This window comes from Magnolia sinica, chromosome 12 (assembly GCF_029962835.1).
Source record: "Magnolia sinica isolate HGM2019 chromosome 12, MsV1, whole genome shotgun sequence".
NCBI classification, from domain to species: domain Eukaryota; kingdom Viridiplantae; phylum Streptophyta; class Magnoliopsida; order Magnoliales; family Magnoliaceae; genus Magnolia; species Magnolia sinica.
In genome coordinates, this window is record NC_080584.1 from 11,127,768 (window position 1) to 11,155,426 (window position 27,659).

The 27,659-nt window shown below is 40.8% G+C and overlaps 1 protein-coding gene and 1 non-coding gene across 2 annotated transcripts in view; both read left to right on the forward strand.

Moving 5' to 3' along the window:
* LOC131220912 (probable LRR receptor-like serine/threonine-protein kinase At1g56130) overlaps positions 1 to 25,359 on the forward strand; it is a 132,217-nt gene extending 106,858 nt beyond the window's left edge. The window contains exons 32-34 of the mRNA XM_058215848.1: positions 23,351 to 23,582; positions 23,897 to 24,047; positions 24,867 to 25,359. Coding sequence (XP_058071831.1) covers positions 23,351 to 23,582; positions 23,897 to 24,047; positions 24,867 to 25,211 — 728 coding nt within the window. The 3' untranslated portion in view covers positions 25,212 to 25,359. The remainder of the gene's footprint in view (positions 1 to 23,350; positions 23,583 to 23,896; positions 24,048 to 24,866) is intronic.
* On the forward strand, positions 4,129 to 4,235 carry LOC131221998 (small nucleolar RNA R71). The gene has a single exon (XR_009159709.1). It is a non-coding gene; the product is annotated as a small nucleolar RNA R71 (small nucleolar RNA).
* Positions 25,360 to 27,659: the final 2,300 nt, after the last annotated feature.

Consider the following 27,659-nt stretch of genomic DNA (forward strand, 5'->3'; position numbering starts at 1 on the left):
CTATAGATATGGGTCCACTGTGATGATTTCGAGAAATCTACACCATCCATCCTCTTTATCATGGTAATTTAGCCGTCAATACCAAGGTTGAGGCAGTTCCAAATATCAGGTGGGCCCCAAATTGGAGATTAATAGGCTGATCTGTTCGTTGGACCACTTTCCGAGATCTTCAATGGCTGAAATTTAATATGTACGGTTAATTTACGGCCCTCATCTCATGTATGAAGTTTCGAACTGATCGGATAGCGGGAACCATGTGATCTTGCATTCTGGACCCTTTTCGGGCCCCTTTGGCTTGCTTTCCTCAGATCCCAGGCATGTAAAATCTTCATTATTGGTTCTCTGGAGTCCATCCCGTGCTCTGGAGACTTTGGATCATGAAATCCATGCCTTTAACACCAATTTTCAATTAACGCTCCTGACTTCATCCTGTAACAAAAATACAATTAAAATACTCCATTAAGCATTATCATATATGTAAAATCTGGTAATGATTAGGGTCTAATATGCAATATTCAACCCTAATCACAACTCCCAACCAGCATTTTGCTAGTCCCGAGCAAAACATGCGAAAAATAATTTCAGAAATAAAAGACAATTCCTGTAAATTCAAGTGACTTGTGAAGAGATAGTTGAGATGTGAAAATTTTAAGATTCATGATTGGTGTGTGGAATTTTTCTCTTAGAATCAAGCTCTCGACAGATTTCATAATTAATTTCAAACTATTAATCCATTAATTGGAACAATTCTGAACATCGAGCTCCATGAATGTAAAGTGTAATCTCGACTTACAAACATTAAGAGATCCAATTGTCAATCTCATGATATCATTGGTAATTCGTGACAACCAAGCTTGAAACCAACACTTATCTCACAGATTAACTTTTCATTTTACCAGCCTTTGATTTTCTTTATGAGCAGTAACGCAAATGAGGGGAATCAAATTCTTACCTATAGGGAGCAAACCTATGGCGAAAACTTGTCGCCTAACTTTTTTTTTTTTCATATGTCAATTATGGAGAATCAAATCTGCACCTATAGGGAGCAAACCTATGGTGAAGATTATGTGACTTAGCCTTTTAATTCTTCTTTTTACCAAGTTAATCATTCAGTTATCGAACCAAAACTTAATGTGCAAGCGAGATGTGATATGTGAAATCATGACTCAATCAATGTTCACAACGTCTAATCATGGATTAACAATTCAAAATTGACTGTGAAATCAAGCAGATGGCCGAATCCAAGAGTCATTAGTTACCAGCATCATGTATCTTACAATGTTAAAATCACAATTATCCTTCAAAATCACTTTGAATTCAATAGAAATTCAGAAAATTTTTTAAAAATTTCACAAATTTTTCTCAAGACCAAGAAAATACTGATTAGGTACCCTAATCTCCCACCCCCAACCTAGAATCTACATTGTCCTCAATGTAAAAGAAATAATCATGCGATGCACATGGGACAACGAATAATAAAAGAGGAATGAGGGAAAGATAGTACCTAGACGGAGAATCAAGAGGCTTCCCAAAATTATCAATGTAAGAGCAAGTTAGGGCAGAAGAGAAATTAACAGAAGCAAAAATAACAAAAAGAAAAGAAAAGAAGATCCTACCTATACCACTTTCGCAGGTGCTCTCGATTGCATTTAGCGCATGCAACAAGCCTTTAAACCCCTACGTTACCCCTAGTGGACGAGTTGTAGTCTCGTGAGGGTTTGCAGTAATGTTACCCACAAACATTGAAGTAACGAACTAGGAAAAAGCATAAAATAAAAGACTGGGTTACCTCCCATGAGCACTAAGTTTAACGTCTTCAGCCAGACAAGAACGGACCATGAATGAAATAATCTTTATAACCAGGGTCCGCCAAGGAAATTACCTCAACACTTTCATTAACCGATCCCAGACAAGTGATGTGAGTTCCCATGAACTGTGCTATCTGAAATAAGGCAACTGACACTGTCGTCAAATAATTTAAGGACTTCTGCTCGAACGACTTCTTCTATGTTAGGATCATGCTTCCTTTGCATGTTATGTGATATTACATGATCCATCCATACAGTGGGGCATACTCCCTGGATTTTTTCTATATTCCGTTCAATTGCTGCCTTATATACTCTAAGAACATTAAGCAGCCTGCTTGCCTTTGTCTTCTCAGAGTTACAAACTGTGCTGTCAGGAAGAGTCTCAGAGGGATGAAGAGGTTCCACTTTCGCTCTCCATTTTTCAGTCTCCAATATAGGAGTAGAGTCGAGCAATGCATTGACTTCATGGATGGGACTATCAATGTCAAAATCCATACCCGATTGTGCTAAGCAGGTCTCAAGAGGATCTTCAAAAGATATACGGAAGGAGTCCTGCACAAGGCTCTCGATCATGTCCACTTCAAATATGTCATCCAAATCTGAGGGTTGTTGTCCTGCATTAAAAATATTGAGTTTAATATTCATGTTACCAAAGGACAATTTCATAACTCCATTCCTGCAATTGATAATAGCATTAGATGTGGCAAAAAATGGACGACCCAAAATGACTGGGATCTGACTATGAAGATTCTGGACAGGCTGAGTATCTATAACTATGAAATCCACTGGAAAATAAAATTTATCAACCTAGATTAACACATCTTCAATAACACCCCGGGGCACCTTGACAGATCTATCAGCTAGTTGTAATGTTACCTTAGTCGGTTTCAACTCACCAAGTCCTAGTTGCTCATAAATCGAATATGGTAACAAATTGACACTCGCCCCTAAATCAAGTAATGCCTTCCCGATCTTATGATCTCCTATGCCACAAGAAATGGTGGGAGCTCTTGGATCCCTAAATTTAGGAGGGTTGTTATGTTGAATCATGGAGCGGAGCTGCTCTGCAAGGAAGACTTTCTTATGAACATTCTGCTTACGCTTTTGAGTGCATAAATCTTTAAGAAACTTAGCGTAAGCGGGGACTTGCTTGATAGCGTCAAGCAACGGGATGTTGACTTGCACTTTTTGAAACACATCCAAGATTTCATCAAAGTTATTTCTTTTCTTTATTGGTGCCAGACGTTGAGGAAAGGGTGCTTTGGGCACATAAGGTGGCACATTAGTGGCTCTTGGAGAGTCAGAGAGCTTTTGGACTTTGGATGCATTGGTATGGCTCTCTGCTTCATCTTGATCTTCTGTTTTAGAATTTGATTCATCCTTAGGCATCTCTATTCTGTTATCAATCTGCTTGCCTGACCTAAGGGTAGTGATCGATTTGGCCTGTTCATGATATTACCCTTGGTTGGAATTAGAGCCAATCTCATACTGTCCCTTTGGATTAGCCTCAGGTTGGCTAGGGAACTTGCCCTTCTCTCTCTCACTCAATGTGACAGCTAGTTGACCCATTTGTACTTCCAGCTTGGCAATGGATTGTGCATTTGCATGTAAGCTTTGCTGGTTGGCCAGTAAGGTTTGTTGGGTGTCTTTTTGGAATTGGAGAGAACTCTGCATGAAAAGATGGAGTGTATCCTCAAGAGATGGTTTCCTTGATTGTGTAGGCAGTTGTTGATATTGTGGAAACTGTTGAGGTTGTTGACTGCCAACTTGGAGGTGCGGTTGCATGGGAGGATTTCCAGATGGTCCTCCTTGTTGTGGTCCTTTTGCCCAAGAGAAATTTGGATGTCTAGCCCACCCTGGGTTGTATGTGTTCGAGTAAGGATCATTCCCAGATTTTTGAAAAGTGTTCATAGCATGAACTTGTTCAGAGAGAAGTTCTGGGAATGCTGCACCAGATGGACAAGACTGCATAGGATGGGCAGGACTAGAACATGTGGCATATGCCTCGACTTGAGTTGTTTGTGGTGGTCCACTATTTAATACCAGAGCATCAACTTTCTTTGTCAGGTTATCAAGCTTGGCGCTCAGCTCTGGCATGACTCCTATCTCATATATACCACCTCTCTTTTGTGGTTGGGGACTTCTGTCACCTCTATTTGAATAATCCCATTGCTGGGAATTTTCGCACAAGGTTTCAAAGAAGTTTCACGCTTCGACATCACTTTTGGTCATGAATGACCCTCCACTGGTGGCATCAACCATGCGACGGTTCTGTGGTGTCAGACCGTCATAGAAGTATTGAACTTGTTGCCACTTCTCAAAACCATGGTGAGGACATTTAAGAAGCAAGTCCTTCCATCTTTCCCAACATTCATGAAAGTGCTCGCCCTCTTTTTGTGTGAAGTTAGTAATTTCTCTACGGAGGGCATTGGTTTTGTGAACAGGGAAGAACTTGTTTAAGAACTTCTTAGACAGTTGGTCCCATGTAGTGATAGATCCAACTTCTAGAGAATTCAACCATGCTTTCGCCTTATCCTTCAAAGAAAAAGGAAACAGGCATAGGCGGATCGAATCGTCTGAGAAGTTTTGGAACTTAAAGGTGGAGCAAATGTTTAAGAATTCTTTCACATGATGATATGGGTCCTCTTTGTCCAATCCATAAAAGGATGGCAACAATTGTATGACTCCAGGTTTAAGTTCAAAGTGTGCTGCCGTAGTGGTTGGCAACACTATGCATGAAGGTGCATTAAATTGGACAGGAGCTGAATAATCTTTGAGAGCTTTAACTTCAGTCTCATTCGCCATTTCAACAGGATTATTTCTCAATCTTTCACAAATTGTTCTTTCAATCTCAGGATTAAACGGTGCTAGTTCTATATTCAGAGATCTACGTCCTAGCATAAACTATGTTATTAATATAAGAAAGAAAACTAAACTAAGATGCAACCTAAGATGAATAAAACTAAAGGAAAAAGTTATGAATTCCTAAAAACAAGAGAAAGCTATGTAAACGAGAATTGGAAAGAAGAACCCGAGAAAAGGAGATGATGAATGTCTGAAGATTTGAGAGCTCCTCCTTTTGAAGACAATGTTATTTAGCAGCTTCCTTCCTTAATTCCTGTAAACAAAAAGAAAACAAAAATAAATTAAATTTACTAAAATAATGCTGGAAAAAAAATCCTAAGCAACGGTTAATTTCTAAAAAAAAAAGAAAGTTTGTAATCTTAGAAATAAAAACTAAGTTAGTTTCTAAAAAGGGAAAAAATTTCTAAAACTAGAAAATAGAAAGTTACTTGAAAGAAGAATCAGAATCTAGAATTGGAAAATAGGAAATTTCTAAAAATAAAATAAAATAGCCTAGAAATAGAAACTTTCTAAAAAAATAAAACCTTAATTCTAAAAATAGAAATTAGAAAGAAAAAAAAATAGAAAATTTGGAAAGAGATTACCAAATTAGTAGTTTATGTCAGGTCCCTACAAAACAGGCAATAGGTTAGTTTCTAAAAAAAAATTTAACCGAAAGTTAGTAAAAAACCTAAGACTATGAATTATGATAAGAGAGAATCTTAAATCCAATTGGACTGAAACAGTCCCCGGCAACGGCGCCAAAAACTTGATGTTTTATTTAAACCAACGCGATTTAAATGATATTTAAACTCGCAAGTATACGAATCAGATGCAGATACGGTACGTATTACGAGATCGTTCCCACGAGGACTGGTCGTCACAATTCAAATCTACGATTCTCCTTAACTAATCCAACAAATAATGGAATGAATTACTAAGCACAATTTTATGGAAAAAAAAACAATAAATTAAGAACAGGGAAGAAAATTCAATCAGAGAGAAGGCACTAGGACTTTCGAATCCACCCCTAATTATCCTAACCCTTGTTTTGTCTGTTGATTCACCTTGATCTAGATTGATACCACTTAAATAGAGAAAGCACAATCTGTGTCCTTAATCGGGCATACAAACTGTCTAATTCCTTTAAGCAATGCCATGAATGACATATCCCATGTCCTTTGGTCGGGCACATGGAATGTACATTCATTAAGGCATCCTGTTTCTTCCTCTATAGGAAACTTGTTCTTGATCAGACACAAGCACCTATAATAAGCATCCAAACAACATCCATATATATACTTTAATCAAATTCATAGATGGAGAAGTATAGAATTTAAACCCATAAAGCCCACTTAGAGAAAGAAACAAATTAATTGAAATTCAAAGTAAATCAACCAACACAAGAGCTGATCAAATTAAGGGCTTCATCTCAGCCCTAGCTGAGAGATTAGTGACCCATAAAATCCATAAAAAATATTAAATAAAATTCATAAAAAAACATCAAACCAAACAATCTCTCTCTCTCTTCTTTCTTCTCTTTCTTCTCTTTCTTCTCTCCCTTGCTCCAGATCTGGAATTCCCTGGTTCTGAATGACTTTCCCACGTCCAACACTCCCCTTTTATAGCTGCTGGATGGCTGGGGTCGGTGGCAGAGTCGTAAAAGGACTCGAAGTGCAATTTTTCGCAGCCGTGATCGGTGGGCCCCACTGAGGTATTTTCTGAAAAATCCACCCCGTCCATTAGATTCAGGACGAAATTTCAGTCAAGAATGGGTGGTTTTGAATGTCCATTGACACGGCCCAGAGAAGAAAATACAAAAAGATCAGTTTTGAACGTCGCCGGGTAGCCCTTTTGTGGCCTCTGTATCACGCACGTGTGCATGCATGAGAGAAGAATATCAGCATGGTTTTGAAGCTCTCGAACCACTCTACAAGATGGACGGCTCGGATCAGCCGTACGGGTGACGTACGGGGCCCACAATCCTTCGCAAAAACGGCCAGCGGTCGTCCGTTACGCGGACGCGAAACCAACTTCCGTGGCAATGGTGGGACCCATTTTGATAATTATTTCAATAATCCACTCCGTCCATTGCATGGAGGATGAAAAAACGGTTAGGAATGCCCAATTTCGAGTTAGAGTTGCTGTGGCCCACGGAGTTTTGAACTCACCGTCCGTTTTGCGTTTTTCAGCGGTCAACGTCCGTACACATGCATGGAACCAAACGGACATCTAGGCAATGGTTATAACTGCCCCAGGAAGCGGATGGACGGTTTGGATTGTCCATTTGGACACTAGGTGGGCCCCATAACCGACGACCGCGGTCGGCTTGCGGAGACGCTGGAAACGGCAACTGCCGTATTTAAAAAAGAAAGTCGGGTCAGCGCTGCTGACCGACTTAAGTCCGTTCGGTGCTCAGGCAATGCACATGTGCACTGTGTACACATGCTATAGATATGGGTCCACTGTGATGATTTCAAGAAATCTATACCATCCATCCTCTTTATCATGGTAATTTAGCCGTCAATACCAAGGTTGAGGCAGTTCCAAATATCAGGTGGGCCCCAAATTGGAGATTAATAGGCTGATCTGTCCGTTGGACCACTTTCCGAGATCTTTAATGGTTGAAATTTAATATGTACGGTTAATTTACGGCCCTCATCTCATGTATGAAGTTTCGAACTAATCGGATAGCGGGAACCATGTGATCTTGCATTCTGGACCCTTTTCGGGCCTCTTTGGCTTGCTTTCCTCAGATACTAAGCGTGTAAAATCTTCATTATTGGTTCTCTGAGTCCATCCCGTGATCTGGAGACTTTGGATCATGAAATCCATGCCTTTAACACCAATTTTCAATTAACGCTCCTGACTTCATCCTATAACAAAAATACAATTAAAATACTCCATTAAGCATTATCATATACGTAAAATTTGGTAATGATTAGGGTCTAATATGCAATATTCAACCCTGATCACCAACTTCACTTTGTATCTATGTTGTATCCCCTTGAAGATCCACCTACATATAACTACTTTTCGGCCCACTGGAAGCTCCACCAGCTCCCATGTGTTAGTTTAGTACAATGAGTCCATCACATCATTCATAGTTACCTTCCATTTCTTAGCACCGGGTTCACCTAGAGCCATCTGAATAGTAGATGGATCCTCCTTACCTTTAACGTGAGCATGTGCAATATAGGAGTCGTCCATGTACCTCACTGATCTCCTACGATTATGTTGTGTGATTCTTTTCATAGGTGACTGCTTCACCTGCTCCGTATCTCTGTCCACATATCTCAGCCTTCATGCCCTGCCCGCACATGTGTCCTGCCTAACATGTCACACACGTGTAGAGGTGGAATCTGCTACAGCCACTGTAGCTCCACCTTTTGAAGTACTCCCGATCAACCTATACATGTTACCAAGTCGTTGCGCTTTCATGATTACCTGTGCCCCCTTAGATACTTTAAGAGCACTATCAATACCTGTGTACTTACAGCCCATTGCCTCAAGTACACTAAGAGAAATCAGATTCTTCTTCAAATCTAGAACGTGCCTGACATCAGTCAAGGTACGCTCCACCCCATCACTTATCTTGATGCGCACCGTACCAACAGCTACAACATTACCGACAATATCATTGCCCACAAACACCTGTCCACCATCGCACTCCCTGTAGCTTGCGAACCAACTCCGATGAGGAGTCATGTGATAAGATGCCCCTGTGTATAGAATCCACTAGTTCCTATGATCATCGTATAAGTGTCCAATCATAGACATAGAGAAAACATCGCCTTCACGTCCACTCATACATTCATCAGACGTGACAGCGTTGGCCTCCCTGGATGAAGCCTCAGAGTCTTCTCTCTTCAAATTAGGATTTGAGCAATCCCTCTTCATGTGTCCTTGCAACACACAATTCTAACACTTTAACATACCTTTGATCTTGCTCATGGACTTAGATCATGACCTCAAAGATCCTGTATCTTGCTCAAAATTCCTGCCCCTTATAAACAGTGCATCAGAAGATGTCCCTATGCCACCATTTATCTTTCTCGTGGCCTTCCATTGAAGGGTTGAGATAACGGTGTCCACACTTAGAGATTTATTTGTTGTGCACAATGAGTCCCTGAATGACTCATACGATGCCAAAAGAGAATTCAATAACATGCATACCTAATCTTCACTTTTGATCACCTCCTCCATATCCAGCAACTTGCAAATCAATTTATTAAAGTAACTGACGTGGGCCTCCACATCTCCACCTTCTGCCATCTTGAGGGTGAACAACTGTAGCTTTAGGTGTAGGCAATTCTCATTTGATATTTTCGTATAAATATCCTCTAACTTTGCCCATAAACCAACTGCAGTTTTCTCCCTCAAAGCATTGTAGAGAACCTCATTCATGAGACACAAATGGATCGATGATAAGGCCTTCTTATCAAAAGTATTTCAATCATCATTCATAGTCGGCTTCCGCTCCTCAAGAGCACCATCTTCGCCTTGCTTGATAAAGGCTGTAAATCATGTTCATCAATGAAATTTTGGTGAAATATGTCTACCTTTAAAAAAAGATTAAGGAACTGATCATCTTGATCTTCCATAACTCAAAGTTATTTTTCCCTAAGTACTTCTCAATCTCATACCTAGTGCTTCCCATTGATGTTAATCCCTCAGATTCAGATCTATGCCCCAACGATTGCTCTGATACCACTTGTTGGGATTTGTGCTGCGGAATCACACAGATTTGGATCTAGGATAACAATCTAATGGCACCAAGCAAACATAAGAGAACAAAAGATTTAATGTGGAAAACCCTTTCGGGAAAAAACCACGGCACAAAGTGATAAAAATCTACTATGAAAGCATAAATTACAAAGAGAAAGGACTTACCCAATTTGAACAACCTCGAATCTCACCCTTACTACACCCTTTAAAACCCTAAAACCCCTTCTAAAAACCCTTAAAATACCTTTAGAAAGCCTTATCATCTCCTAGAATGGCCCTAGGTACTCTTATTTATAGTTTAGGAAACTCCACTTACGCACCTATCTGAAACCGCCTTAAGTTTATGCAGTCCGCGCAGAATCCGTGCACCGTCTGTGTAACCCTCGACTGGTCGAGCCTGGGCTTTGACTGGTCAATCTTGTCCTTCGACTAGTCGAAGACCTCAGGAATTTCAGAAACATTGTTGCTGGACTTCGAGTCGAACTTGCTTCGACCACTCGAAGGGACCTTTGATTGGTCAAGCATCTCGGTGACACAAGATTTAAGACATTTGTTTTACAACAATCTCCACCATTTCCTTGACACTTAAATACCCCATTTAAGTATATTTAAGTATGAACCATAATTTCAATGATCTAATTAATCAAATTCCTGTTATTTGATTGTAAATAGATTGGCTCACGCTTTGGCGGTTGAACTGTCTGACTGTTGTTTAGACCGATTGAGTCTTACGGGTATAAATTCTATCCTTTTCACCCTATATCGGTCAAACTGACAGAGTCTTGACTTTGTTAAATTTGAGAAAAATCACTCTGTCGGTCGGACCGACAATCCTATGGGTCAAACCGACAAACTCTAGCATGTACTCAGATTTAACGAACTAAATTAAGGGTTTTTATATTCCTCTTAATCGAGATCTAGGCCCACTTAAGGTTCACGGGTCATGTCTAAACCAATTAATGGCTTGCCAAATATTAGTTTAATTCCAAACTCATGTGGCCTACATAGTTGTTAATGCCATATTTCCATAGCATATCATCATCTGACCAGTATGGTCCATCTTATGGTTAGATCACCCTAATATTTGAGGTTCTAGCATATTTCGACCTCAATAATCTGATTGACCATGTGGATTGGACCCCACACATCAGCATGGGCCCGGCATAGTTTCCCATGCCAAAATTCAAACGCATATACGTAGCGGGGATAATAGTTTTTCTGTTGTACACAAAGACATCTTTCTTTGTATCATTTCCTCAAAAGTTGACAAATTAGGGGCGAGATGGATCTACGGCTAATCCGACCTATCTATCATGTAAGACCCATCTGTAAATAGTAAATAATGAAATATAATAAAATATACTAACTTGGAGAGCTTTTACACTAAAACCCTAAAATTCTCTCTCTTTTGATGAGGTCTCGAGAATTCTTAGTAAAAAGGGTACTTTATTGCGATGACGAGTATCAATCCTTTTAATTGTTTAGTGACTACGAGAGTTCTTACTACTTGGCTAGTTGGTTAGTTTTATTTCTTAAAGAGAGAATTATATTTTTAAACCCGTTTAATTATTTATGTAAAGGGCACATGTGTGAACTACCTATGTATAAATTTTTGGGTTGTTACATCCTATCCCCTAAAAGAAAATTTTTGTCTTTAAAATTTTCATGTTAAACATCATCGAAAAGATGGGGGTGCTTTAATCTAATTTCTTTTTCCTAGTCCCATGATGCTTTGTTAGCTCCAAGATGAGTCCATAAGATTTTGACTAGCATCACGGTCTTGGTGCATAAATTTTTTTTCTTGAGATCCAAGATATACATGTAAGACGTATCATCATGCAGTTCAAGATCTTACCAATCTATGACATGTAAAGCATCCTTTTCATACTTCCGCAACATTGAAACATGAAACACATTGTGAATGCTTGTAAGTTGAGGTGGCAATGTGAGTCAGTAAGCAATTGCTCCAACACCTCAAAAGGTCTGCTATAACGAGGTGCAAGCTTTCCTTTATTGCCAAAATGCATAAGTCCATTCAATGAAGAGACCTTTAGAAATATGTGATCTTCCATAAAGAACTCCAAGTTTCACTTCTATTATCTGCATAACTTTTCTATCGACTCTGTGTGGCTTGTAGATGCTTCCTAATAATCTGGACCTTCTTTGAAGCCTCTTAAACAATATCTAGTCGAATGAGTCACTTTTCACCAACTTTTGTCCAATAATTAGACGCACAACATGGATGCTCATATAAAGCTTCATATGGTGTCATCCCTATGCTTTCTTAGTAACTTTTTTTTTATAAGAGAACTAGGCGGAATGAAGATTATCATCCCAACTTCTTTTGAAATCGAGAGCGTAAGCACGCAACATACCTTTGAGTATTTGATTCACTCGCTCTATCTTTTATATATATATATATATATATATATATATATATATACACACACACACACACACATAGGAAAATGATATTCAAATATATTGATCTGGACAAAATTACATTCGGGTCTCCTGAGGAAAAAAGGACCAACAGGATATCTATCATAACAGCAAAACAAGCTAGGACTAGAGCGACCCAAAGAGAGCCGAGAAAAATAAACAATCGCAAACCAGGCAAGGTTACTTGCCCCTAATAGCACCTAAGTCGACCTTGTCCAAGAAAAGAAGCCCTCTGACCTGTTTGGGAAGTTCATCTCTGCTAGAGCAGCAAAGGACGGATTGGGATGAGCTCTAGCCGAGCAAGAGCGTCTGCCGGGGCGTTACCTTCCCTAAAAATATGCAAGAACTCCACCTACCCGAGGCGACTAAGCCTCTTCGTTCTAGGAAACCAACCTTTCCATTTCCAGCCTAAGCCCGCGTTCCCTTTGAAAGCCCGAACCACTAAGTCTGAGTTAGATTCTACCACTACGTTGGAGATACCTTTGCTAATACAAAGAGATAATCCGTCATGAGCCGCTCTCACCTTTGCTCCAATGTTGACATCACCCCATAACCATACGAGAAATCGAAGATGACGTCTCCCTTCTCATTTCTACAGATGCGCGATTTTTCAAACTCGGATTTCCTCTTAAGGACCCATCTACATTGACTTTAAACCAACCTGCAAGTGGTTTCCGCCACGCCACTACCAAGTGTCTAATTGTTGACCCGCCATTTGTCCCACTAGCCAAGGATCTGGGAGGAAACAAACTTGATCGCCTCTTGCTGTCAAAGTTGTTAATGGTGGATAGCCACCAAGACACCCGTGCAATCGTAGCTGCAACCGAAGGAGATTTCTCATCAAAGACAGCTCCATTCCTGGCTTTCCACAATTCTCACCAGATGAAAGCAGGTGCCAGATGCTGGGTGATCAGAGGCGAGGTATGGGCCGAAAAGGATCTCCTCCACTGAACCATTCTAGCTTCCACCGAAGGGGCCTGCAGAAAAGAGATCCCAAACGTCGATCCAAAGAACTCCAAACCGTCGTGGCCAAATCTCCATCCAGGAAAAGATGAGAGATGGACTCCACTGAAGGGCCCCATACCGAGCCAATGCTGCAACAAATACACCTCGAGGCTAGCAAAATTCCCCTAGATTGGACCATTGTCTCCACTGGAACGGCTTTGTGGAGGAGCTTCCAAATAAACAGAGAAATCTTCGGAGGCAAATTCCCGTGTCATACCCACCTTGCCCAGTCCTTTCTGGGAGCCATCGGTCTGCTTGCAGCCTAGGCCGATTTGACCGAGAAATTGCCAGAAGGAGTGAGCGGCCATAAGGGAGTGTTTGGACCTTCAGATAGACAGAAACTGCCTTGAAAAATATGATCTACAACTTCTTGCGGAAGTAGGGAGAGAGCTCCAGATGGAGGGAGAGGACCGCTCGGGCCCAAGAAGTAGTTAACTTTCAGGGGTAGAATGTCAACTAGAATGTCTCCCATCACTAGGTTCTTAAGTGGGCTAAGACCCATCCAGTTCGACGTCTAAAAATTACAGTTCCCTGCTCCAATCTCCCATTGAACCTTAGCTTCAATAAATGGTAGCAACCAAGAAATCCACTTTTAGAACGGCGAGCCGAGGCCTACGTAACCTCCAGGAATTGCAGAGTTCTGAAGGCAGACATACTTCGTTGCCATGTTGGCAGCCCAAAGGCTGAAATCGTTGTGGAATTTTAAGGACCAAGCCATCTTTATATGCAGTGCTGTCATAGTTTCTGACGGTTTATGGATCCCTAGCCCACCTTCATCTTTTAGCTGAGCAATGGTCTTCCAATTTCTCTAGTGCAATTTTCTCTTCCCATCTGCCCAGCCCCAGAAAAAGGATGCAAACCATCTCTCTAGCTCAACTCAGACCACTTTTGGGAGGGGGTAGCTGCCATAGAATGAATGGGAATACTACCCAGAACATGTTTAAACCGCTCTCCCTGCTTGAGACAGAAATCTGGTTTTCCAACCTCTGATCCGCCACTCCACTTTGTCAACTAAGGACTGAAAGGCACTTGCTTTCAGCCTATTTACTGCCAGGGGAACCCCTAGGTAGTGAAAGGAACCAATCGACCTGGAAATACCGAGAAGGTTTGAAATGGACCTAACTCTGGACGCCGGGATCTAATCGGAGCAAAAGAAGGAGCTTTTCCCACGGTTGATACTCTGGCCAAACGCCCTCTGATACTCGTCCAATAGAGCCTTAGTCTTGCACAGCGAGGCTAATCCGTCGTTAAGGAAGAGCAGGGTATCGTCCGCGCAGAAGAGGTGGGAAATCCTCGGGCAGCCCCTCCTTTGAGAGAGGGGTAAACATTGACCCATCGACATGAGATGATTGAGACCACGGCTTAGCACATCTGCCAAAGAATGAAGAGGCTCGGAGAGAGCGAGTCCCCTTGCCGCAGCCCTCACGAGGACTTGAAAAAACTCGCAGCCTCACCATTAATCAACACCGAGAACCAACTGCTAGCCCAACAGTTTTCTACCAATCTCCTCCACTTTAAGCTGAAACCAAAGTGCCCAAGAACCTGATTAAGGAAGTTCCAATCCACCCTATTGTACACCTTTTCCATATACAATTTCAAAACTATGTTACCCCTTTGATTCTTTCTATTTAATTCTCTGAACAGCTCTTGAGAGAGCATGATGTTCTCAGAGATCAATCGGCCCTTGATAAAAGCACCTTGCTTAGCTGAAATCAGGGAAGGCAGCATCTGGTTTAGCCTGACCGCGATTATCTTCGATAGAATTTTGTATAAGCAATTACATAAATTGATCGACCTATAGTCAGACCATCTTCTTGGGGCAGGTCCTATGGGGATGAGGCAAATGAGGGTAGAGTTGACCGCTCGAGGCAACTTCCCCCCTGGAAGAAATAAATCATCGCCTTGCGGATATCCTGACTAATAATGTCCCAGCAAGATATGTAGAACGCACCTGAGAATCCGTCAGGCCCTGGGGATCCCTCTCTCGGGATGGACTGAGCTGCTTATTTGACCTCAAGGAAGGGGGCGTTATGAGCTGGTCGTTCATCTCTTGCGTCAGTAAGTGGGGGACCGAATCTAGCAGGGCAGACTCAACTGTGTTGGGGCTCCGAGAAAATCATTCTTCAAAATGCCGCACTGCCTCCCGTTTGATCTCATCCTGGTCTGTTAGCTCCTCTTTTGAATCCAACACGATTTTGCTGATTACAGCTCTACGTTGGCGCTCTGAAGTGGATGCATGGAAAAACTTAGAGTTCCTGTCTCCCTCATCCAGCCAGCTATTCCTCGCTTTCTGTTTCCAAAACAGCTCTTGCTTGATCTCAAGTTGAGCCAGGCGATCCGAAGCTTCTTGGAATCTGGTTTGAATATCGCTACTTTAGCTCAGATTGGTCGTGTGTTGCTACAACTAGAGGTCGGTCGCTTCAAGCTCTGCTTCAGCTACTTTCATCTGATAAAAAATGTTACCAAAGTGTTCCTTGTTCCAGACTTTGAGCTCAACCTTGACACTCTTTAGCTTAGTAAGAACATTGAAAACTGGGTGATAAGAATCCACTTTATCCCAAGCTACTTTAACTACCTACAGGAAAGCATTATCCCTCATTCACATCATCTTAAATCTGAACGGCCTTGGGCTGCTAGAGGGTTGGGGAGGGAAATCTAGGAGAAGTGGATTATAGTCGAAGTTAACCCGTGGGAGGTGCTTGATATGGAAACGCGAAAATGAGGAAGTCCAAGAAGCATTGATGAGCATTCTATCGAGCCTGGCCCAAATTCTAGCCGAACCTGCTTGGTTGTTGCACCACATGAAACGCGGCCCCGCAAACCCCGCGTTGATCAGCCCAGCATTCTCGATCGCCTCAGAGAATTCCCTGGCGTTTTGCCTGTCGAACTCACCGCGGCTCCGTCTCTCTGTGGCTTTGGTGATCGCGTTGAAATCTCCACACACTCCCCATGGGCTATGGAGAGAAGACGACAGATCAGCTAACTCATCCCAGAGAGATCTCCTAAGAATTCTAGAACAGTTGGCATAAACAAAAGTGAGATGAACAGATAGTTGCATATTCTGCACCAGAATCTTTACAGTCAAGGATTGGTTAGAAGCTTTAAAAATAGAGCAGGAGAATGAATCTTTATATAAAAAACCCAGATTTTCCCACCTTCTTCATCATCAGAGAACGAGAGGTGGAAGCCAAGAGTTAAGCCAACTCTGATTCTATAGGCGTCCCTGATCATCAGTTCAAGAATCACCACAATCCAGGGGTTATGACGCCTGATCAGTCGCTTCAAGGTTCTGATAGTTCTCTTGTTACCAATACCCTGAGCATTCCAAACTAGGATCTTATCCATCCGTGACACAACTAGTATTCACAGCCCTGCGCTTTAGTCTTCTAAGCTTGGATTCCCATTTACCCCTGCTGTAGAGGATTCGTACTCTTCTCTTAGTCATCTTGGCAACTTTGATTCTAGGATGCTCCTGAGGGTCCAATGAAGGATTCAGATTCGACATGTCAAAGTTGTTGGTTATCTTCTCTTGAATGTTGTCAGGGGGGCCACGTGAGATAGTTGAATATTGTGCTGCCTGGGCTACATCACAGTCTTCCATCCGATCTGAAACCTCTAGGGCGAGCTCTAGATCATGCTGGAGTACCCTATTTGCAATCTTATTTCAGGGCAACGAGAAATAAGGAGACAAATCGATCTCCAGTCTTGGGTTTGGTAACCTAGCCTCAGCCTGCGGGGAGAGGGACTCCTCAGCATAGAAAGTGGTGAGTTCAGCCTCCTCTAACAAATCCGACTTCTGATCTTCTCTGAGCGCTCTATCTGAGGTAATCAAAATGAAGTCACCTTTAGGTTCCTCATCACTAGCTTCTCCTTGAGACTGGGAGCCGAAACTATATGGTGAGTTCCCTTGTGATCTTGGATGGCGAATTAAACTCTGCTCCAGCTCCTTGCAGAATGTGGTTGTAGCTGTATTTTTATCGGCCTGTCTACCATTCAGAGTAGTTGGGTTAGTGGCCTTGGAGTTAGGAAGTGGGGCTGAGGAAATCTTGGCCATGCTTATTCAGGCTGTTCCTGGATAGGTCTGGATAGCGAGAGACTTATCCTGTATTTGAAGCATCGATGGGCTGGGGCAACTGGGAGTTGCTGTGCCAATACCAGGACCCATATAAATCCTAGCAGGATCAGTGCAGTCTATGTCTTGATTGTAGAGAAGTTCTAAAGCAACACTCCTGACTGCGGTAGGAGTTCGGTCCCCCATTGGGACTCCTACAGGTCCCATATCAGCCTCATGAATCACAATTGCCTTGTTTCCTACATCCTTAATGCTTACTATTTCATTCAGTCTGTCGCCTTTAAGGACATATCATAGGTCCGTGGAGCATTTACCTCCTTACTAATATGGCTCTCATCAGCTTTCTTTATCTCGTCGCCTTTTCCACAAACGCTTGCCGGGCGTTCCTGAGGGGCCGCCTGAGAGGAGATGAAATTTCTCTGGACCCAATCTTTCGTGCTCTCCTTGACAGTCTGTTCTCCAACAGCGTTAGGGGACCTGTTGCTAATGATGTTGGTAATATAGAATGATTCCACCTCCGTAAAAATTGGGAAGCATTTACCAAGAACTCAGAGATTGAGAGTTCTTTGCAGATTCATGCCTAGGCAAATAGCAACTCTGACTCGAGCAAAAGATTGAAAAATACCGTATGCACTGATGGGATCAATTTGCGTAACCCTTCCTAGCTAATTTCTTAGGTCCAATAAAACCGACTCCACCCAGGCATGAGCCGGAATTCCTAACAGTCTCACCCAAATACCTTCTCTTCCAAACACCTCCTCTAGGGTCCATTTAACTGCTGATTTAATATCGATAGATTTATGTAACTCAGAATCGAGAAGGAAACCGTCGAATGCCTGCTTGGATCTCCATATGATAAGAAATTTGATGGGGGATATTCTCGTGACTTCAGAAATAGAAGGACCAAAACATGATATATTGATCGCACTCCAGATCCTCAAAATGGATATGTTTGGGCTGGAGATGGTAATGACCGCTCTTAAATTCATGGCTTGGAGCTTGGTTTCTACTGTTCTCTAATCTACCACTGTAGCAGTGTCTTCCTCCAGAGCTGTCTACCTCGGACGCTTATTGGCCACCTTATTCAAAGCTCCCAAATAGGAGATGGTTGGGGCCTGTTGATGTTTCTGCTTCCCCTGCTCAATGCTGCAGTGGCTTTGGCTGGACCTGTTGGTAGGCCCCCTATTTATGGCCCATCTCACATCTACTATTCTGCCATCGATCCTTTTGCTGTTGAGAACCTCCATGGCGTCTTTTGCGTCTTGCTCGTACCTGAATCTGATGAATCCATAGCCCCTTGGTTTTAAAGATTCCGGGATGGATGGGATATACACATCAACTACCTTCCCGTATTTGCTAAAAATTCGGAATAAATCTCCAATAGTTGTGTCGAAGGTAATATTCTGGATAAATAGGTTGAAATCTTTGGATTTGGGTGAGCTTCCAATCAATCTCGAGCTGTAAGGAAAGGCCATTACTATTACTCCATGCCCTAGTTTACATTGGATGATCCTTCACTTGCTCTATCTGCTCATTGGATTGGGGATGATAAGTTCTGCCATTGTCAAGCGTAGTGCCTATGGCTTCTTGTAAACTCATCCAAAATAACAAGGTGAAATGAGGGTAGTAATCAAATAAGATGGAACTAGGCACTCCATGAAGACGCACCACTTCATTGATATATAGTTTGATGAGTTCGTCTATTGAGTAGTTAATGCAGATAGAAATAAAGTGAGCTAACTTTGTCAGTTGATTAACAATCACCCAAATTGAGTCACGATTCTTCCAAGTCATGGGTAGTCCAACTATGAAGTCCATAGACATATAGTCCCATTTTCATTTAGGTGTTTTTAACGACTACAATAATCTTGATGGATTTTGATGATCCGCCTTTACTTGCTGGCAAGTAAAGTATCAAGAGATGTAATCGGGGATTTCTCTCCTCATATTCTGCCACTAAAACTTAATTCAGTGTGCTTCATTTAAAAACTCTTCTTTCAGTTTCAGAATACTGGGTACACACGGGTGGTTGCAATATCAATTCCTTTTTCGATGTCAATCCTCCATTCTGACGTATCATTTGCTTAATGTTTGGCCATTGTTTTCAGTAACAATTCGTCATCACCTTGTATTTATATAATTTGTTACTTCAAAGTCTACATCACATTAATTACACAACTGATTCTCTTGATTGAAGCATTAATATAAAGTACGAATTTTACTCTATTTTGTGGAAGGGTGAGAACAGGGGGTTGTGGTCAAAAGACGTTTTAATTTTTCGAAAGCCTCTTCACACTTTTCAGTCCATTTGAAAGGTACCCCATTTCGAGTCAGATACATTAATGGCCCAAAAATCTTGGAAGGGTCCTTAATGAATCTTTTGTAGTAACTGACAAGTCTGAGGAAACTTCTAACTTCCGAAACATTTGTGGGTTGCTCTCACATTACCACAACATCTATCTTTGTAGGATCTACCACAATTCCTTCGTTCCTCACCACATGATCAAGAAACTTGGCATTTTCCTTTCAAAATTCATATTTACAAATTTTAATGCACAATCAATTGTCTTTTAGGGTCTACGGCACTACCCTTAAATGCAACTCATGGCATTCACTAGTCTTTGAATAGATCAATTTATTGTCGATGAGTACAAAAACAAAATAATTCAGATCTAGTTAAAAAATCTCTATTCATGAAGTCGTTGAATACTATCAAGGCGTTGGTCAGTCCGAAGGGCATGAACAAGAATTGATAGTGCCCTTAACGTGTTATAAAAGTTGTCTTGGAAACTTCTTCATCTTTTATCATAGCTGATGATATCCTGACCTTAAATCAATCTTAGAGAGGCAATGAGCTCCTTTCAATTGATTGACTATCTCATTGATACGAGGTAATGGATAGTTAGATTCAAGCAACAGTAGTCTAGACTTGACTATTACCCCCATTGAGTATGTTGAACGAAATGCTGAAAATGAGTCCCATTGGTGGGGGAATATTGATATTAAAATTGTACAAGACTCCTGTTAGGGGGAGGAGTTGAATAAAATTAAAATGGATTTAATTGGAATTGAGCTAGATTTAACTGGAATTGAATTGGATTTAAGTGAAACTGAGAAAGATTTTGCAGAGATTAAAGCTTGTTAGTGGGCTCAAACCCGAATCTCACTCTCTAGAGAGTAGGCTGGCTATTGAGACCAATCCCCACCCATGGCATTTGCCAGTGCTTGATGCTGGCTCCTATTAGGGGAAATATTTGACTAAAGTGGATTCCCAATTATTTGATGCTGGACTAATTGAGTGGACATTGTACGTTTGTAGAGACATTAGGATTTTGAGCTAGCGCGCTAACTATGATTGTAGGGAAGTCTCAGAGGGTGGCCATGACTCCATCCTGCACGGCCCCAATGATTACATTCTGGAACGGTTGGGGGATAAGGAGCTGATTTGCTAGTGGGCGAATCTGTCATAGCCGTAATAACCATTTCCACATTTTAAAGCTGGGAGGGCCTTGGGTACACCTTCTTCCACTTTGATAAGTGGTAAAATAGGTAATTTCACCGCCATATGACATGATATAAACGGTTGGAGGACACATGGCATTGTAGATTCACTTTGATAAGTGGTAAAATAGGTAATTTCACTCTTTAAGGAAAGAAATAACCGTTTTATCCTTGGGCGGGGATCCCATCACGCCCAATTGTTTGTTTTCCCAAATCACTGTCCAGGAAGATCTTCAAAGAGATACCAAGATCCATTTAAATTTACAAAGATTCAGGTGAGTATGTCATTACTGCCTATTCACGATTTTTGCACTTTTTTCACAATGGGTCTTAGGCCCCTATTCCTTGTATAGGCTTGGTAGATTGGGCTTGGCTTGAGGCCCAGTTAACATAGGTGATGGTAGTGAATCTATGGTTGGCCACTATCCACTATGAGTGGCCCAGGAGATGAAATGTGTCACCCAAATCATTATTTGTACTTCAAATTGTATGTGAAACTTATCAGGTTGGTTAGGCCCACCAGGCCTTGTTATGGTTTTAGGGTTTATGGGTTGGCTAGGTTACATTCCTGGGGATTTTCTAAACTTAGAAGTTATCTCACATTGTCCAAGAAAATGTGCATCATTGCTGGTGAGGGGTGTCTACAACTCCTCACCGCTCTAACTTCACATGATGAGCCTACGTTCTTTCCCAATACCATGAAACTTCCTCATTGATGTGAATTAATGGCAATAGAAATTCAAGCATTAGAGGAAAATGGAACATGTAGTACTTACTACTTGACATAAAAGATATTGGATGCAAGTGGGTATACAAAATTAAGTACCAAACTGGCAGAGTCATCGAATGCTTCAAAGCATGCTTAGCGGCCATAGGATGCAATCAAATTAAGGGTCTCAATTTTCTTAAAACTTTTACACTTGTTGCCAAAGTGGCCATTATTCATTGTCTCCTAGTTGTAGCTGTCATTCACCATTGGTCACTCTATCAATTAGACGTCAACAATGCCTTCCTCCATGGAGACCTTCACAAGGCAGTATATATGATGATCCCCTTGGATTCTCTAGAACTGGGAAGCAATGTGTTTCCTGTTTCAATAAATCCATATATGATTTTAAAAAAAAAAAAAAAAGCATCAAAAAACTAATTTAAGAAATTGTTCTCTACAGTGAAAGAAGGAAATTATCCTCAATTATTAGCAAATTATTTGCTATTCACTCATTCAGATGGCCCTCACTTTACAACGGTCATTGTCTATGTTGACAATATTATCTTGATAGGAAGTGACCCCATTGTCATCACTGCTTTAGAGACATTTATTAATAATAAGTTTCATGGTAAAGATCTCGGCCTCACAAGCAGAAAGACATTTTACTAAATCAGACAAAGTATACTTTTCATATCCTTAAAGAGAGTGGCCATGTTGGGGCTCGACCTGCCACTTTCCCCATAGAGCAAAATTTGCACTTAATTGAAGACCATGGCACACCTCTTCCAGATCCCACTACATATCATCAACTCATTGGACATCTCATTTAACCATCACTCGCCCCGACATCATTTATGTGGTCAACGTCCTAAGGTTTATTATTATTATTATTATTTTTTTTATTTTAAAGCTAGCTGTTAAATTTTCATATATCGCACCAAAATTTACAATTCGGGCTCTCCAAGAGAAAAATGGACCTGGGGAGAGCCTATCGTAACTACAAACAAAGGCCGGCCTAGTTTGGACCTGTGGGAGAACTACCCATAAGGCAATGACCACATCCGACCAAACCAAAAAACCATGGCCCAGGAGAAGCTCAAAGGTGGGTTGCAAGAGAAACTCATAACACCATGTTAGACCGTTCGGACGGCTCCGAATCCCACCTTATCAAGGAAGAGCAGGCCTCTTACCACATCCTAAGTTAGTTCATGCACAATACACACTAACTTTTTTTTATCACACGGCCATTTGAGTACTTCGAGATCTCAAATCCTCTCCTTCTAGCAAGAGAATCATTCTTGCTTCTAGCAATTCCCTCCAACTATGCGTTTATTGTGACTTTGATCGGTCCAATTACTCCAAGCATGTTGATCCACAAAAAGTTAATAATGCTTGGTCAATGCCCTATTTCTTGGAAACAAAAATAGCCGGCAGTTTTAAGATTGTCCACTGAAGCTAAATATCATGCCATGGCCAATGCAACTTCTGAACTTATTTAGGTTAAATCACTACTTTAAGATTTTGATGTCCACCACCCTCAACGGATACAGCTTCATTGTGACAATCAAGCTGCCTTTCATATTGCCACTAGTCTTGTTTTTCAAAAATAAACTAAACATATGGAGATTGATTGTTATCTTGTCCCAAAAAAAGATTACGACTGGGATTCTCTCCACTTTTTACGTGCCTACCAATCAACAACTTGTAGAGATCTTTACCAAAGCTATTGGTTGAGACTCCGTCATCATCTTCTTCACAAATTGGGTGTTGTAGATCTCCATGCTTGAACTCGAGGGGGGATATTATGAATGATTTGATCTTCCTCCATGTATATTAGGAAAGAATTAATCTTCCTACATGTATGTTAGGAAAGACTAAATATACTTCCATATTCTCTGGGATTTAATTCTTCCTCAATGTATTTCTTTCATATTGGGAGCCATTCCCTCTGTATTTATACACCATAATAATTAATAGAAAAAAAAGGAATTCCTCCTATCTCTAAATTTCACATTAAACCATGACTGTATAGTAGCCCATTTGATGATTAGACTGGCTTGTTTTCTGACCATTACACATACAAGATGGGCCGCAACTAAGGAACGACCTGGACCTCGAACCCACATGCCAGCAGTGGCACATGTGATGCAGAGTACAATTCAAAATCCCGCCGTCGCATGTATCCATAGGAGAGCGTAATTGTACTACAGTTCAATGCTAATGGCTGCCATTTTCTTGCAGGAGAGAGTAACTTGCATCTGGATTGGCATATACGCTTCGAGATATGCTTGGGGACAGCAAGAGGTCTCGCTTACCTTCACGAGGAATCCAGGCCCCGCATTGTTCATAGGGATGTCAAAGCCAGTAATATTCTGCTTGATGCTAATCTCAATCCAAAGATATCAGATTTTGGTTTGGCCAAGCTCTACGATGACAAGATGTCCCACATCAGTACCCGTGTCGCAGGGACAATGTAAGCATTGTTGAAACTTCCCAGCTCTTTCATTTCTAAAGGTCATGTTTGGATGCTTCATTGAACAAAATTGCAATAATCCAACTCAATGTAGAGCCCAAGACTGAAGCAGAAGTTCCATTTCATTATTTCAATCTAGGGGTTGATTTGTCATTATGAATGGAGTGGGGTTGCACAGTTTGGTAATTTTCCAATATGATTTTTAATTGTTGCAATGCAAGTCAATTGAGCATCCAAACGCAGCCTAAATTTCTTATTACCAGATGTTGGTTTATATTGGAGTGCCTCAAACTGCTATCTTGTTATTCTGGAAGCGGCTACATCGCACCGGAGTATGCCATGCGTGGGCATCTGACGGAGAAGGCTGATATATTTGGATTTGGAGTCGTTGCTCTGGAGATTGTAAGCGGAAGGCCAAACCCATGTGAGAACGTGTATCCAGAGAATATGTATCTCGTCGAATGGGTATGACATTTAATTTTCCTACTAACATAAATCGGAAATGTAAAGGCTGAAACTCAATTCTTTCATTTTGGAAAATACTCTTGAGAATTCTTTGGTAGTTAGAAAAATGAGACAAAAAACACTTATTTAAGAGCTCAATGTCAGCTAACTTTAGTAACGATTTAGTTGACTTTTGATGTTCTGCCTCCAAAACGAATATCCAAGAACAATGGTAATGTTGGGGGACTAAATAGGGGACCGATCTCATTAGATCTTAGTCATACGCTACATGTCTACCTATTTTAGTACTTAGGGTCATTGTATTTTGATTTGAATTAAAGCCTCAATTTCATACGCTACACACATATACAACCGAAAATAGCAGCAACAGGGTGCATCCAAACGTGACGTTAAATAACTACATGGGGCACACATGCATTCTAAACTACCAATATGGGGCTCCTGAAATATCCATCCAACAAACAGGGCGGACATTTTTCAATATGGTCACTGTATTGTTGCTTCCGTAGGCTTGTGCTCCCTGATGCTTTTGTATATGGTTTACATGATAGGTGGGCCCCCAACCTTTTTGTGGCGTCCCACCCGAATGTGTAAGGATCCTTCCCTCATTTAATAAAATATATATATATATATATATATATATATATATATATATATATATATATGAGATTTGTGGGCCAGATCATCAAGATTCTAGATGGTGGGGCATCAGCATAAGTGACCCACATCTCATTTCTCATTTCTTTTTTTCTTTTTCCTTTAAAAAAATTTTTTCGTTAATGTTTTTGGTTGTATCCAATCCATTCTATGACCTTGTAGGCATGGCATCTCCATGAAAATAACCGCGCATTGGAACTGGTTGATCCAAGACTATCCAACTTCGATGCAGAAGAAGCAGCTCGGATGATCGGCATTGGTCTTCTATGTATCCAGGCATCACCATCACTACGGCCACCCATGTCACGGGTGGTGGCCATGCTGCAGGGTGACATTGAAGTGAGCACCGTCACGTCAAAGCCAGGCTACTTAACTGATTTGCCACCCAATTTTACAAGCAGCTTCATGAGTGACGGCACTTTGACAGCATCGACTAGTGTAACTTCCAGCAGCCAAAAGTTATCACCCGCGAATGAAAGCATCTCACCCTGTGAACCTTTGAGCTAATGCGTTTCGAGGTTGACAGCATCCGATCTCTCCGTACATGCATAAATATATGTGCATGTATATAAGACAGCATATTTAGACCCAGGCGGTTTGGTTGTTGGTATTTGATACTTGTTTTGCATTTATTTAAGTCACGTTTGGATGATAAGTTACTTTAAATAAGTTACTTATTCCAACAGTAACTTACCTTGGTTTCAACTTAATTAGGAGATACATGTTTGGAAAGTATGTTCGGTAAAACACCTGACGTTGGGTTATTGAAACCCCCAATCCAGCAATGCGGTGAAAGTGGAGCCCACCATAATGTATGGGTTATATATCTACTCTGTCCATCCAATTTTCCAGATCATTTTATGTACTGGCCCAAAAATAAGCCACTCCAAATCTCAGGCGGCTCACCACAGGAAACAGTGGTCATTGAACGCCACGGTTGAAAATTTCCTAATGCCCACTGTAATGATTATTTTCCATCTAACATATTGCATTGATAGCATCAGGCAGACCAAAATGAAAGGAAAAATACAAATATCAGCTTGATCCAAAACTTTTGTGGTCCCCAAGAATTTTTTAACGGCAAGCGTTCAATTATCATGTTTCCTGTGGGGTGGTCAAATTCAGAGTTGGATCTGCATTATTTTTATGCTCATGCTCAGAAATGAGCTAGAAAAATGGATGGACGGCATGGATATACAACACATCTATCCAAGTGGGTCTGCGGTAAGGGCTTGAGAAAACACGTTAGTACCCTGACCTTGCGGGACGTGGATTGTTGGTTAAGCCTAACTCCACGTGCCCAGGGCCATCCTGATGTTTCTTAGAAATCTAATATGTACATTTATTTTACCATGTCATGTTAGGAAGTGAACCCAAAGACGAGGTAAATCAAAGGCTTAACTGAGCAACATTGAAGGAAAAGATGGAGATTCAATGACCACCATTGAAATATTTCTAAGGCCCGCTATATATGATTATATGCCATTCAAACTGGTTATTAGGTAATTCCTACCACATAAGATCAAATGAAGAAACAGGTGTACAGGTGCACATTTCAAAAAGCAATTAAATGTGAACCTCATGACTATTTCAAAAGGGGAGGTTCAATACCACTGTTTCAATTAGCATGACCCACTTGAGTGGTGGATCTACCTTATATATGGGACCACAGCTTAAAATGAGCCAATAAAATTGGTGGGTAGGGTGGATTTCTCGAAACATTATGGTGGGACACTTTGATTTTTTGAGCTCCTACCTTCCAACGTGGGGTTAACAATACTTTTTTCTAATTGTGTGGCCTACCTGAGTATTTGATCTTCACTGTATTTGGACACACTGATTAAAACTAGATGGAAAAACTGACGGAGGTAGTGGATTTCTCGAAAACATTACGGTGGGTCACATGACAATGGCGTGGTGGTTTCAATAGTAGGTATTCAATATCATTCTCCAATCCACAAGGCAAAAAAGAAAAAAAAAAAGAAAAGAAAAAAAGAAGAAGACCGAGATAAAACTCAAATATTTTTATTGAATAATGTTTAATATGTATGATTTCACCATAATAAATAAAAATAAAACCCTAATTTGTAACTACCAAAAATAGCAAAATTCTAGTCCTAACAGAAGTTACCCAAAATAGTAAAACTCATCTAAAACCTAATTTGCGAAAAATATAAAGTTTAGATAAACCTTATTAGAGGAGTCCTAGCATGATTACAAGTCATTTCTAAAAAAAGATGAAAATCTAATACTTTAAAAATAAGGAAATATGACAAAAATTGAAATTATTAAAAATAAATTTTTTTCTCTAAAATTTTGTTTTTAAACTGGAATTGTTGTTTTCTCATGAAATGGATGCATGCGATCCACTTAATGGGTCGGTTAATTATGGATCACCCATTACGGTAAAGATTGCTAGCTTGTGCATCCCGTACTGATAATTGAATCAAAAGTCATGGTTGATTTCCGGTTCACACTTCAAACGACAATTTCTTCATATTCGATCGAATTAAATTTCTTTGAACTGGATGCACCAAGGGCCCAATTACATTATGCCCTACATAGAACTAGCTCAGATTTGACGGACTACTTCCACTTCCATTTAGCCTTCTTATGGTCCAACCATGCTAGGAATGTATATTTACCACGTTCTATGTCAATGGTTGATTTCCATTTTGCAAATCAATGGTTGTGATGAGATGAAAGATTGTCCCAAGAAGATAGAGAGAGAGAGAGAGAGAGAGAGAGAGAGAGAGAGCAATTTGTTCAAGGAAACATGTTCTGGTCTACCATGTGTGAATGGAACCTAGGTCATGCTTTAACATGTCGAGCAGCGCCATTTCATCCATTAAGTGAGGGTGGTTAAACGAAATTGGTCGATGTACCAGAGCAGTTATCAAGACAAGTGACAAAGAAGGCAAGTAATGATAAAATGGTTATGATAACCGTCAGGAC